The 14,958-nt window shown below is 41.9% G+C and overlaps 1 protein-coding gene across 1 annotated transcript in view; it reads left to right on the top strand.

Annotated features, from left to right (window-relative positions):
* prex1 (phosphatidylinositol-3,4,5-trisphosphate-dependent Rac exchange factor 1) overlaps positions 1-14,958 on the top strand; it is a 164,706-nt gene that overhangs the window by 138,502 nt on the left and 11,246 nt on the right. The window contains 8 exon segments of the mRNA XM_080031313.1: positions 92-174; positions 1,142-1,232; positions 1,363-1,491; positions 1,614-1,655; positions 2,643-2,860; positions 3,600-3,702; positions 9,137-9,280; positions 10,430-10,544. Of these exon segments, the coding sequence (XP_079887439.1) occupies positions 92-174; positions 1,142-1,232; positions 1,363-1,491; positions 1,614-1,655; positions 2,643-2,860; positions 3,600-3,702; positions 9,137-9,280; positions 10,430-10,544 (925 nt within the window).

The following is a 14,958-nucleotide window of genomic DNA, read 5'->3' as shown; positions in this document are numbered from 1 at the left end:
TGCAGATGGTCACAATGATAATGAACACTTGACGGCCACATTTCTGATTTCTCCTAAAGCTTTTTGTACGGTGTTCTATTGTCTGCTCCAGGGGACGAGCTGCCGTGTGACATGAGAATCCCCTCTGACAAACAGGACAAGCTGCATGGCTGCCTGGAGCACCTCTTCAACCAGGTTAGTTCTAGGCTTCACTTGGGAGGGGTTAGTACGTGCATGTTGGTACATTCTAGTGTTTCTGATTTCATGCCATCCACAAACGCCCCTCTCTAACACTAAAACTCCCCAAACTACATCTTGGAAGAAATGAGGACTTACTGATGTTGTCTAAATTAAAACTCAGACAAAAGATTTAAAAGTGGAACATAGTGAAACAAGAACACACACACACACTCACTCACTCTCTCTCTCTCTCACACACACACACACACACACACACACACACTCACTCACTCTCTCTCTCTCACACACACACACACACACACACACACACACACACACACACACACACACACACACACACACACACATACAGACACACACACACACACACACACACACATACAGACACTCACACTCACACACACACACACGTCAGCTTTAAACCCCCCCATCACAGCCGCCAAACCATTTGGAACAGATGAATATGTGATAGCAATCAGTGAACATCTGTGCTGAGTTACCTAGTGGAGCTCTCTGTCCTCTGGTCATGATCCTGATTTTCTCTCTCATCTTGCATTCTATTTTTCTTCTCTCCATACGCCCCTCTTTCTCCACACACACACACACACTCAGACTCAGACACACACACACACACACACGCTCACACTCACACGAGCTGAAGACATCCATCCGTTGATTCTTCTCCCCCTTACTGGCATTTTCTGTTCTTTGACTCCCCTTGTCGGTGCACTTAACTTGGCTGCCTTCTTTCGTTCCACGTGTACGGAGCAGGTCAGATTGATTACCTGCCGATCCGTGTGTGTGTGTGTGTGTGTGTGTGTGTGTGTGTGTGTGTGTGTGTGTGTGTGTGTGTGTGTGTGTGTGTGTGTGTGTGTGTGTGTGTGTGTGTGTGTGTGTGTGTGTGTGTGTGTGTGTGTGTGTGTGTGTGTGTGTGTGTGTGTGTGTGTTTTCCCACTCACAGGTTGACTCCATCAACAGTCTGCTCAAAGGGCCGGTCTTGGCCAAGGCTTGTGAGGAGACCAAGCACTTTTACTCTGAGCAGAGGACACCAGGTACATGGTTCTATCTGTGTGTGTGTTTGTGTGCTTACTGTTTGAAAGATGAGAGGGTGTGTTGTCATGATTCTACAAATGAAGCAGCAGGTGCACACACTCACGCATTCCTGGGTTTTTCTGTAAACAGAGTTCCGCCAATCAGAAGAAGGGACAGTTCGTTATCGTTACATTATTCACAAGAACATCCAGGAGGATCCGTGGAACCTGCCCAACTCTATCAAAACACTGGTGGAGAGCCTGCAGAGATGTGTGGATGGTTAGTGGAACACACACACACACACACATGCACGCACGCACGCACACACACACACGCGCCTGCACATACGTACACGTGGACGTATTCAGTCATGCCATCTTGTTTTCCTTCTACCTCCACAGATGGAAAGAACCAGCTCCTTCTGGCTCTGCTCAAGTGCACAGGTAAGGTAACATGTCAGTGTTAAATAGAAGACAGTTCATATGCAGGCCAGCATGTTTCATTGTTTTCCATATGACGACTGGAAAAGCTGTGGCTGTGCACTCACTCAGCAGAAGTCACACTCAAGCAGCGGGAAAAGCCTCACAATCAGGATTATTTTGAAATGCTTTAGACTTCTTTGCAAATGAGATCCTCCATCATGTGAAAAGGCAGCCAGTTTTTCCTCAGGACATCCAAAGGTCCAAAACATCTCCTCAAAGTTTAGGAAATTATAAAAAAATGTCTTTGTTTTCTGGAAGTTTTCAATATTTAATGAAAACTTAATGACGTTATATTATACTATTTGTTTCTTTCAGTGTGTCACATTAGTTTGAAACAATGTATGTCCACTTTTAAAGTAATAAAGTAATATTGAACAACCCACTACCAAGTATGATCAACATCTGCCGTGTTACAATAAAAGACCTAGCAGATTTTTTAATATTTTTAGTTTCCAGTTTAAATAAATTGTTGTAAAAAGTCAGCATAGTTTTCATTTTCCAGATGTGGATCATATCAAGGCTGAGGCCAGGTGTTGTGTATGTATGTAGTGGACTAACAGTTGGTGTCAAAGCACACCATGCTCCTGTCACTTTGAATTGAAGTGTGCACAGTGGCAGATGCTGCTAGTCAATGGGAGATATCCTGTTAGGGGATCCATACTAATAGAATAAAGACAATGTTTTGGAGCAGCTCCAGGACACGTGTAATGACCAATGTTCCAGTTTTCAGTGTGAGGTTTGGGTGCCTGACCCCCTCTCTACCTTCCACACTCTGACATGTGAACCTCTCTCCCTCTGTCTCTCTCTCTCTCTCTCTCTCTCTCTGTCTCTGTCTCTCTCTCTCTGTCTGTCTCTCTCTCTCTCTCTGTCTCTGTCTCTCTCTCTGTCTCTGTCTCTCTCTGTCTCTCTCTCTGTCTGTCTCTCTCTCTCTGTCTGTCTCTCTCTCAGACTCCTCTCTGCAGCTGCGTCGGGATGTGATCTTCTGCCAGGCGGCTACAGGTGCGCTGTGCAGCCTGTCAGAGCAGCTGCTGGCGGCACTGTGCTGGCGCTACAACACCTCTGGAGAGTACCAGGAGGACAGCAAGGAGACCAGCCGCAAGTGGCTGGAGCAGATCTCTGTCATCGGGGTGCTGCTGCACTTCCAGTCCTCACTAGCACCACACCTGGTGAGAACAGACTGAACTCTTTCCCTGCGTTCCAAATCACATACTCTTTCTTTTTACTACACTACATACTAAAGTACAGAAGAGTTTAAGGGCCACAGGAGAGAAACATTTTTTCTCATGATGTCGAGAAATGTCGAGAATAAAGACGAATACTCCAAAATGCTATTGGAGTTAGTGGGGCATTTATGTATTTTCAGCATTCTACAATTGACGTGCATGTATTGGGACATCCCAAATCTTTTTCTGGCATGTTAAATAGTAGGGAAGTATGGGGATTGGAATGCAGGATTTTTCTTTTTTGATTTCGTAGTCCCTTTTCATGCTATCCCAGATAAAAAGGAACTTGTAGGTTTTGTCCTGGTTTTTTCAGATAGGATCATTCTGATCCATATCCACAAGATAGGGATTGCAGTATCTGGATATGCAGTCATTGATCATGGCGGCTTCAGACAGTAAGAACAGATTGGTTTGCTAATGCAGCCCCACTTTGTGATGAAGCTTCATAAGTTTGAAGTCTTACCTGAAGCAGTTTAATATCACCCTGTAGTGCTAGTCCTGTTGTATCCACTTCTATGTTGTCTAACAAGCATCAACACAATTCTCTCTCTTCTCTCTCTGTCTCTCTCTCTCTCTCTCCCTCCCCCATCTCTCTCTCCCCCACCTCTCTCTCTATCTCTCACTCTCTCTTTTCTCTCTCTCTCTCACTATATCTCACTCTCTCTCTGTCTCTCCGTGTTAGAAAGAGGAGCGCACCATGTTGGAGGACACCAAAGCAGCCCTGTGTGACCTGGACAAAGTCACTGTGTCTTTCAGGCAACTGGAGGACGAGTATCTAGTCGCAAGTAAGAGACTCAATGAAGAGACTGACTTGGCCCATTGAAAGCACACAGCTGTCTGGGTGGACCAACTCTGCATAAAGTTCTTTATGCTCGCTATTGAGGGGGAAATTCGCCATTTTGCTGTTTCAGTTTTAATTTTCTCTTCAGTGATGAGCGAGAGAATAGGAAGCTATGACAACATATATAAAGTATCTTAAAGTAGGGTCTTTTTAAAAGTCCTGGGGCCTCATTTATAAAGCTTGCTGCGCACAAAAACCTTGCGTATACTGGCAGAAATGGCGGTAAAATGTGCGGTGGCAAAACGTTGGTATTTATAAAGAAATTATTTGCGGAGAAGTGTGCGTATTCCTACGCCAACTTTCGACCATGCGTAGAGCTCACGCAAGGTTTTCCTGACTCGGGGAATCAGCGACCCTCAATGGCAACACCACGAAATAAAGCTCTGTCATCAGAAAAACACACACATATTACTGTGAAATGCTTGACACCCAATATATTTAATCAATTATATGTATGAGCCTACCTATAGTTGCGAATATAGGCCACTGTAGTATATTACATGCAGTTATGATGTTGGTTGATTTACTTATCAAGTAGGTCTTTACATGTTTTGGTTATATCTTTTAATTGAATCTTAAAGCGCTACTCTATAATATACGTCGGGAGGTGTGTCCGGGAGTGGCCAGCGGGAGAGCAAGTCTATATTTTAGGCGGTGTGTCAAAGAAGATTTTTACAAAGTTAAAGCCAACAAATGTATTTAAAACTGTATATTTCGTTAGATAAAATCATGTTATGCATTTAGCAAATCATTACATGCATCTCTTTCCTATAGCAATTCACCCTGGAAGTTTTAATTAAAATATGACATTGTTGGAAATGTGTGGCTTCACGTGAGGGAAACAATGCTCTGGAATAAACTACAATGCATTATTTCACTTCTCACAACACATTTTATATAGGCCTACATACTGTAGGCTACTAGGTATGCTAATATGTGATATTTCATAAAGTACAAAGTTGGGGCGAAACTGCTTTACAAAGATTACTGACTGGGCCAATCATGATACGTGATAAATGCGCGCGCGTGTGTATGTGTTTGTGTGCCAGAAACTGCAGCACATGCACATCACGGGCTTTCTTCCTTCTCAGTCGCTTTCTTTGCGCCGGTTGCCTCCCTTTTCTCCTTGTGTCAGTCAAAATAATGTGCTTATTAACCCATTGATGACTATGGCAATCTAGGATGCATGTCCTTAATGCCTGAGGGTTTTCTGAAAAAATAGTATGAATTGTCAAGTCTACCAAAACCTTAATATCTAAGCCTGTGTAGCACATAGAAACATGAAATAAAATACATTTAAAAGTTAAGGTTCACAGGTTTTATTTAAACATGCTCCCTTAGCGCTTACAAACCAACACATTTTTCAAAATTAGATGGGGGAGAAAAAAAAGAATAAATAATATAAAACATTTAAAAATAATGTGCTAAACAAGGTTATAATCCTGCTTCCTTTTAGCATGGATAGTAGTGACTGAGTTTGCAGTGGAGGGATAAAGATAGACAGATATAGGAAGGAGAAGATAGCTTTATTTTATTATTTAGTTCAGTTATCACTGGCACCATAAATCCGATTTCCCAGTACAACTGGAACACAGACTGACTCCTGCTGTCGGGAGCCGATCAGCTGGTCCAAACGGCTTACCACGAAAACGAAACTGAAACTTAACTATCGCCTGGCTGGGCTGAATTTGAGTTGGAGCAGCAAAATATAGCCTAAATTCATAAATATTGTTAATAAATAGATGCAGGTGTTGAGTGATTTTCGTCTAGTAGACCTAGATTCTGCGCTCCGAACGCCACTAACTGTTCTGTAATACACTATCGCCGACACAGCTGGCGTATTTTTTCTATTATTATTTATTTATTAATTTTTTGGGTGGTCACGTGGTCTTAAAAAATCAACAAAACCCACCTCATGTGTATTTGAACCAATGACGGTGCATTCTATGTTGCGCACGCCATGAAAATTAGATAAAGTAACAATGCTGCATGATGCAGCATCAGGCAGGAGATACAATGTGGCATCGCGCAGCAGCCGTCATCAATGGGTTAATTTTTTTGCACAGCACATTTTTGGCTTTGTGCGAACGCAATGTTTTAGGATGGTTTCTACGCACACCGTTATAAATGAGGCCCCTGGTTGCCCAGTGTTACAGATGAGATGGTCCCTTCCTTTTAGGCTGTTAGGGGCTTTATTTCAAATGTAGTACTCTGAGGCACAAGAAATACTAACACATCAGTGATTCTTGAGAAGCGGGACAAAAGACCGTCTTCCAATATTAACTGCTGTTATGTTTAAAAGTAAAAATATTTAAAATTGTAGATGTTATTAGGGATTAAGAATAGAATGTCTGGAGCACAATTATCCCCTTAAATTTTATTTTATCGTTATTATGTCAAATATATGACACTTGTTAACTTCTCACGACGTCCAAAACAGTGTGTCCACAGAGAAGGATTCAATCATTCATATGCAATAAAACCTATTAAAAGAGCTTTTTTCATCAAAAGCAACACTAAATAATATCTCATATCAATAAAAACTTTATTTCTGCGACACATTCATGTTTTAAAATGTTTCTAAGTGATGGGACCCTTTTTGTCACCACCATCAGACAATCCATTAAAATGTAAGAAAATCAGGGAAAATAAGGGGCAGCTGTCACTATGAAGGACCTCTTGTCACATTCTACCTCTGCACAGTACATTAGAGTCAGACAGGCTCTGATAAGTCTTGTAGTTTTAGAATATTTTACATTCCAAATCTTGAAAGTCATGCATCACAACCATAATATGTCAACACCGACTTACAATTTCTGAAGAAGTTATTTGAAATGTTTCTATAATTTTATTTTCCTGAAGTAGTTCATACTAGCACCAATCATCAACAGAAAAACCAAATGGCTACTAGATAAACTCTATTTGTTCTGTTTAAGAAATGTTACATATGTCAACAGTCAGATGTCAAACTCCGTCAGATTTCCTGTCTGTCGGTGGTGACAGGCCAATGACGGAGTTGACATTCAATGTGAAGGCATCATATTTGGGTGGTTTTCAAGTTATTAGGGGTTGGGACATGCCACTTACATCACTAGATCCAGGTCTGTGCCTGGTACGCAGACAAAACAATTCAGACATGCTAACCACTAGGTGTCGCTACACCAAAGGAAAAGGCGTTTTGGGCTATAACTCCCACACCGAAAGTCCGACAGTCAAAAACTTTATATCCACAGATGCCCACAAGTCAGCTGCATATTTTGAGATAGGCCACGCCCATTTGCGTATATATGGATTTTTCGCTACGTCGCAAAAACTGCGTCAGTCACCAAAACATACTCCTCCGACAGTTTTTGCCCGATTTGCATGAAACCAAAAGCATTATGCTCTACCGACTTATGCTCTACCGACTCCCACAAGCAAAATTTGTATAAAGAATTTTTCTACGACCATCGGAAGACCAAACGGTAGTGCTTTAAAGATTCGCCGATTGGCTTCATTGTAATACCTTGTACGCAAGTCATCATAAATCCAAAACTATACATCGTATCAAGACAACATTTTTGAAATATGGTAGTACTGTCCTAACGAACATCCTCAAAAAAGATTGAAAATTGCTCCAAAAGGGGGCGCCAAAAACACAAAAAGTATACATCTCCTTATCCGCTTGAGCATCTTTCTCTGCGATTTCTTTGCCTTTTGGTCTATAACTCCCAAACCGAACATCCCACATTCAAAAACATTACATCCCCGGATTCCGTGAAGCGAGGAGCCGGCGCCACGGACGACGACGGCTTGGCCCCCGTTCACAACTGCTTGCAGTTCTAGTTATAATTATATTAAATATAGAAATAGGGTTTAGTTTTTCTAACACTCTGTATTTATGGAAACTCTCACAATCTTCTTTTGTCATGGATGATTATTATAAAAAGTACAGGATGATATACAAAATGAGGCGATTTGCTTAGTCTGTTCGACTAAGTATGATTGAAATCCATTGAACAGTGTTTATTTGCTAAAAGCTGCTTCATCAAACTCAGAGCTATATTGTAGGTAGAGTCATGTACTGTAGTAGTGTTAGCACTACACAGCCGGATGCTCCACAGTTGATGACTTCCCTAGGAAAACGGCCCCACAGGTTACTAAGTAAAGGGATTCTTTTCCATATTTCCAGAAATGCTTCTGTAGCACTTTCAGAAAGGTTTTGAGAAATCAGCACATGTCAGCTTCAGCCTTATAAATGATTACCAGTCATGGATTGTGTGTAGGTTTAGAAAAGGTTACTGCTCTGTATAAGAGTGATACAGTGGTGACATATTATAAGATTGTAAAAATGTGCCAGACTAGTATTCCAGATTTTAATTATTAATCCACTAATACTTTATTATTCATTTGTATTTAGTATATATTAGATGGTTTACAAAACAAATAAATAATTCAACGTTCAATGGGTAGATGTCTATAACAAAATATGTGATGGTACTTAAAGAAAACTTACTTCACATCCCAGTACCACTCTCACTTTTTAATATGTTGAGTGGCTCAGTTTAATAGTAGAGTCTTGTTAAAGGTGCTGTAAGTGAAAGGGTTCTTTTAGCTAACTTCCTGTCAGTTACTGCAGTTAGCAGTCCCCTCGCTCGTCCCTACGTCACCACATTAATGCATTGCGGTCTTCAAGCAGCGAGTTATCTAGCTTCATCTCAGATCCATAAGTGTGATAAAACATGATAAAAACCATCAAAACAGACATTGGGAAGGATTTTTACCTGCTCCGCCATTGTAGGCGCATAAACATTCACCCATCTGTCGCTCTGGCGTGCACTGGCAGTAAGACCATGAGTGAGACGGGTGTCGGTTTGTAGCGTTCTCTCTTGTGATTGGATAAAAATTTCGGGATCCTCCAATAAGTGTATTTGCCGATTACATGCAGAGCAGCTGACTGAGAAATCGGCTTTATGAAACGCGCACATTATGTAAGTGATCACTGTATGAATAAAGAGCGATTTAACACTTATATTAAAGGAATACTTCACCCATACGGAACAGGCGTTCTATCATTATAAAATCACTGTTATTATATAATGAATTAGGTTTTTCTTCCCTCAGTCTTTCCTCAGTCTTCCCCTGGCTCAGCTGTCCTGTCAATCCTAACCCTTACTGTGATGTCACAATAAGAAAAATGTAGGGTTAGACAGTGAGACCATAAAACACTCTTTCTGCCTTTTCTCTGGCTAGGATGATCCGATTGAAATTTTGCACATTTATACTAAATAGGATCTCAGAATTCAATACACCTTCATATTCCCACCGGTGAAGTAGGTCTTTAACATAAATAAACCGCTTACTTCACCTTTAATGTTGCCCCTGTATGTGTTTTGCAGACACCCCAGTGTGTTACCAGGTGGAGGGCAGTCGCCAGGCCCTGAGGATCATCCTTTACCTGGACAGCTGTCACTTCAGTCAGCTGCCCAGCCGGCTGCAGAGCGGAGGCAGCCTCAAGCTCCACACCGTCCTCTTCACCAGAGGTAAGACCAGGGAATCTGACATGCCTGGAAGTCCAGGGTGGAGAAACATGAATATAGGCTATAGCATAACACAAAAGTGGCAAGTGTGGCTGGCTGGGATTCCTTTTTAAAACACAATACCTGAGCAACAAAGCATAGAGCATAGTTTTGTACAGAATTTAGTTAAAGCAAGCATTATGGTTAAAATTAGGCATCATCTGATTAAAGTAAAACATAAAAAAATATTGTAAGAGTTCTGTGTTTCTGTACCAACTGTTTTTCTGAAATGTTTTCCATTAATCAATGCAAATCAAATGTTGGGGTTAATGGAGTCAAACTCAGAGAGGGTTGTATTGAACACAGGAGACATGGAAATCACTTATACACACACTATATATTGAATTTTATGATTTAAAAGTGATACACAGCCTCTTAGCCTCTCATGCATGCACATTCCCTGATAGCTTTATGTGCTTTTATTGATTTAGATAGATGCCTTTTTATTGGCCATTAAAACACCCCATCTTAACCTTCTCCTTTGCTGCCACAGCTGGCCTGGTATGAGTGTATAGCATTATGCATCATGCCTGTCTGCCAAATTGCCATTAGTTTTCCAAGTGCCGGTTTGAGCACTAACCCAATAAGAGAGTTCATATTGCTCTTATGAACAGTACTAATGTGTGGAGCAAACTGCTACAACACAGTTTCAGATACATTCAGCAGTGTAGATGACCATTGCCACCTACTGGAAATAAGTCTTTACTGCAGTTTGGGGGGAAGTATAGGACACCTTGTGATTTGCAGATGCTGAAGTGTGTTGTCATATCTGTGATCTCCGTATGGATAAAAGCAAGTCTTCTCAATTTAATTGGGCAACCTTCACTTTTTTTAAATTTCATTTTAGAATCAAGTTAGGATTGTGTTTAGAATCAAGTTAGGATTGTGTTTAGAATCAAGTTAGGATTGTGTTTAGAATCAAGTTAGGATTGTGTTAGAGGCTGGTTGGATTGGATGGCTTTGGTGTTCTGAGTTAGCATGAATTTACCTTCATGTTGGTTTAATGTATGATGTTGAGTGATTAATGGTGAGGGGTTAAGTCAGAGTATGAAACTATGTAAATCATATCCATGTGTGCCCATGTGTGTTAATGTAAATGCCTGTGTGATTCAGTCCTAGAGCGTCCAGAGGGAGTGTCCCAGCAGGACTATTCAGCCATGGAGGAGTTCCAGCAGCGCACCAACGCTGTCTCACTGGAGAAGGTCAAGGCCTACTACCGCAGACTCAGGTACACAGGGCTCCACTCTGCTGCACAGGCCATCAGGGGATCACTTACTAGACCTCGGCTTCTATTTCAGGGGTCGGCAACCTTTTTGACACAGAGTGCCGGTTTGAATTTTTCTTGTTAATGAGTGTGCCATAATCAACAATAAGTTTAATTATGACACAGCATCCACTATACTAGGGGTGGGCGATAAAACCTTAAAATGTACAGCTCTGGAAAAAATTAAGAGACCACTCTAAATGTTCAGTGTCTCTTGTTTACTCTTTAGAGGCATTTGTTTGAGTAAAATTTTGATTGTATTATATAAACATTTCTACCAAATTCACAATAAAAATATTGCCATTTAGAGCATTTCCATTAAGTAATGTAGAGATGAAGATTGAAGAAAAAATCCAGGCTGGACTCTTAATTTTTTCCGGGGCTGTTTGTCACAGTATTTTTGTGTCCTTGGGTGTCTTTAAAGGCGCTATATAAAACCAAGATATTATTAGGGGGCCAAGCCCGAGACAGGAGCTGGGACCGCTTGGTGGCGCTACACCAAGGAAAATGCGTTTGGGGCTATAACTCCCACACCGAACATCCCACAATTAAAAACTGTATATCCACAGATTCACTGGAGTCAGTTGCATCTTTTGGCATAGGCCACGCACATTTGCGTATATAGGGGAGAGTGGCCTAAGTTGTGCAACTTTTCACTCAAAGTGACTTTAAAGTAAGGCCTTGACAGTAAAGTCTCCTACTCAAATATGTACATATATTTCAGGGTGTTGTGCATCCCTGGCAATAAAAACTTTGGATCTGGAATAAACTGTTGAAGAAATATAGCTTTTGGAAAAAAAGTTGTCTTGATGCACAACTTGCCCCCGGTGTGGTGTAAGTTGTGCGGTTGGAGAGAATACCATGGGGTGAATTGTGCCATTGATATATATCTCATAAACTGTAATGCAAGACAAATCCATTAGACAATCACTTATTTAAGGTGTATTTAAAGTAAATAAAGTAAATAGTTGACAAAGATTGAAGGTCAATTTTATTAAACAAGGCCTAGCAGATCTAATGGTTTTACCTGCAAAGCTCACAATGACAAAGTCACCATCATCTTTCTGGCCATCTGAACTCTCATCAGTGGTGTCGTTAAGTGCAATTGAGATGTCACTCTCTTCTGAGCTACTGTAGACAATCACTTTCTTTTGGTGACCAGCGTATACAGCCATGCCACTGGCACAACTCTCAGAAATGTACTTTGCACTAGTTGCTCCGTGCTTGTGGAACCAACTGCCACCTGACAAATGTGATTCCCCTACATTTCTGCCTTTAAATCAAGGCTCAAAACCCATATGTACACCCTGGTGTTTCCTCCCCATTAACTATCTTACCTCTGCCCTACTATCTGTGTTTATGTGGATGTATGGGCTTTACGTCTTTTATTTTGGTTATTGTTATTTTACCTTCATTGTTTACCTACTGAATGCACTATGTACAGCACTTTGGACAGTGCAAACTGTCATAAATGTGCTTTTATAAATACATTTTACTTACTTACTTACTTACTTATAACTCACCCAGGCTCTTTGGCACAAATCACCCCAATCCCAGAAATTTGGATAATAAGCATGATGCAGCAATTTAGGGCTGACAAAATGTAGCATACCAAAGCACTAAAACATGTGTCAAATGTTTTCAAACTTGTCTATAATTGTTCAGAAACAATAATCAAAAAACCTTGATCATGGAAATTTTACTTTGAAAGGCAAAACACAGTTTTTTGAGCTTAAATGTGCTTATATCTTATTCCTTGTGTCTCGCTTCTTTACAGGATGAGTCAAATGGATGGCTCTTCTTAAATATGTGGTCACATTTCCAATTTCTTCCACGGTTTTCTAGAAACAAGGGGTGGCACAACTTCCAAAATGCACAACTTAGGCCACTCTCCCTTATAGATTTTTCGCAAAAATTTGTATGAAAGCCTATTATGTCTTGTATGATGTATTTTGATTTTATTTATACCCGGAGACACCAGAGGGGTATACTACGAAGCGAGATTAAGGGCTGAGCGAGGTCTGTTGAGTCTAAAGCCTTAGTTTTCAGTATCACGAAAGGTGGCTCTCTTTCTACCTGGCTAGATCACCGTGGTAACAGAGGCTGCACGGCTAACCTGCCCGGACTCAGGTCCGCCCCCTGCCCCCCGCCCCCTGCCCAGCTCAGAGTTTGAGCTTAAATTCGGCTCTTAGAGCGCTGCCCTTTAAGGAAACTATACATTTTGAAATCCCGCGGACCTGACTATATTGTCTGAGCGATACTTTTCACTGAGTAAACTAGTTAAATCAGTAAACTTATTGATCAGCAAGTTAATGAACGAAACGAAGCCGTGACATAAGGCTTACATTAGAGTGAACTGTAACATGTGGCTTTTTGCCACATGCATAGTTATTGATGCAGAACATGTAAAATAGCCTAGACCTACTGTATGCAGCGCCATGCTCTCACCTCAAATGATTTTACCTGGCGATCTACACACACTGGCTCTTAATGAAGCGTTCTATAAAATCACAGGTTGCAACATTATTTCACTGTGGGCTTCTTTCTTTTCATCAGTAGCGATTACAGTTGGGACGTGACAGCGCCCCCTAGCGGAAATTCAAAAAACTGTCCGAGAGGCTATATTGTAGAGCACCATGAGCTGTACAAGTGTAATACAGGTCAATCAGAGTCAGGGGGCATTTGTGGCGCCCCCTATGGGTTAATCTCGATAAGCTTTGAGGGACATGCTACCACATGACTTCTGCACATACCCAGCAAGTTTGATGACGATAGGACCTATGGTTAAGGAGTTATGGCCAATATGTTAATAGGCCCCGCCCCTGCGTAAACATTTCGGGCAATGGCGGCGAAAAAAATAATCATGGCTGACCCCTATGGTCCGAGAGGCTATAAAGGTAAAGGGGAGGAGCCTAACACAGTAAAGGGGAGGAGCTTAATGTGATAAGGGGAGGAGCTTCATGTGATAGGGGGAGGAGCCTAATGTTGTAAAGGGGAGGAGCCTAATGTGGTAAAGGGGAGGAACTTAATGTGGTAAGGGGAGGAGCCTAATGGTGTAAAGGGGAGGGGCCTAATATGTAAAGGGGGGGAGTCTAATACTGTAAATGGGAGGAGCCTAATATGGTAAAGGGGAGGAGTCTAATATGGTAAAGGGGAGGAGTCTAATACTGTAAATGGGAGGAGCCTAACCATGTAAATGGGAGGAGCCTAACATGGTAAAGGGGAGGAGCCTAACCATGTAAATGGGAGGAGCCTAACCATGTAAATGGGAGGAGCCTAACCATGTAAATGGGAGGAGCCTAACATGGTAAAGGGGAGGAGCCTAGCCATGTAAAGAGGAGGAGCCTAGCCATGTAAAGAGGAGGAGCCTAATCTGGTAAATGGGAGGAGCCTAACATGGTAAAGGGGAGGAGCCTAGCCATGTAAAGGGGAGGAGCCTAACATGGTAAATGGGAGGAGCCTAACCATGTAAATGGGAGGAGCCTAACATGGTAAAGGGGAGGAGCCTAACCATGTAAATGGGAGGAGCCTAACATGGTAAAGGGGAGGAGCCTAGCCATGTAAATGGGAGGAGCCTAGCCATGTAAATGGGAGGGGCCTAATATGGTAAAGGGGAGGAGCCTAATATGGTAAAGGGGAGGAGCCTAACGTGTTAAAGGGGAGGAGCCTAACGTGGTAAAGGGGAGGAACTTAACGTGGTAAAGGGGAGGAGCCTAACATGGTAAAGGGGAGGAGCTTAATGTGGTAAAGGGGAGGAGTCTAACATGGTAAATGGGAGGAGCTTAATGTGGTAAAGGGGAGGAGCCTAACGTGATAAAGGGGAGGGGCTTAATGCAGTAAAGAGGATATATTGTAGAGCACCATGAGCTGTACAAGTGTAATCAAATTCAAGTCAATCAGAGTCAGGGGGCATTTGTGGCGCCCCCTATGGGTTAATGTCGATAAGCTTCCAGGGACATGCTACCACATGACTTCTGCACATACCCAGCAAGTTTGATGATGATAGGACCTATGGTTAAGGAGTTATGGCCAATTTGTTGATAGGCCCCGCCCCTTCGTAAACTTTTTGGTCAATGGCGGCCATGTTTTTCAAGTTGTCCTACTGATCTTTTACGGGTATGTTTATTGTAGTCCCCCGGGGCTTCACGAGAAATTTAGTGTTGATACAGTAAAATTTCAGAAAGTTGTGGATAACACCCTGTTTTTTAGTTTATGCTAATTAGCGGGAAATATTCCCTGGCGGACTTGTATGGTCCCAGAGGCTTTTTTGTAGAGCACCCTAACATACACCTGTGTGAGAAATTTCAAGTCAATCGGAGTTACGGTGTGAGGGGCGTGGCCTCTCAAACTTTCTTCAGTCGGGGCTTAATAACAGCGT

The sequence above is a fragment of the Ammodytes marinus genome (genome assembly GCF_949987685.1).
Source record: "Ammodytes marinus genome assembly, chromosome: 7".
In the NCBI taxonomy this organism is placed as follows: domain Eukaryota; kingdom Metazoa; phylum Chordata; class Actinopteri; order Uranoscopiformes; family Ammodytidae; genus Ammodytes; species Ammodytes marinus.
The sequence above is the reverse complement of the archived record's forward strand: the minus strand, read 5'-3'. Positions and strand labels throughout refer to the sequence as shown.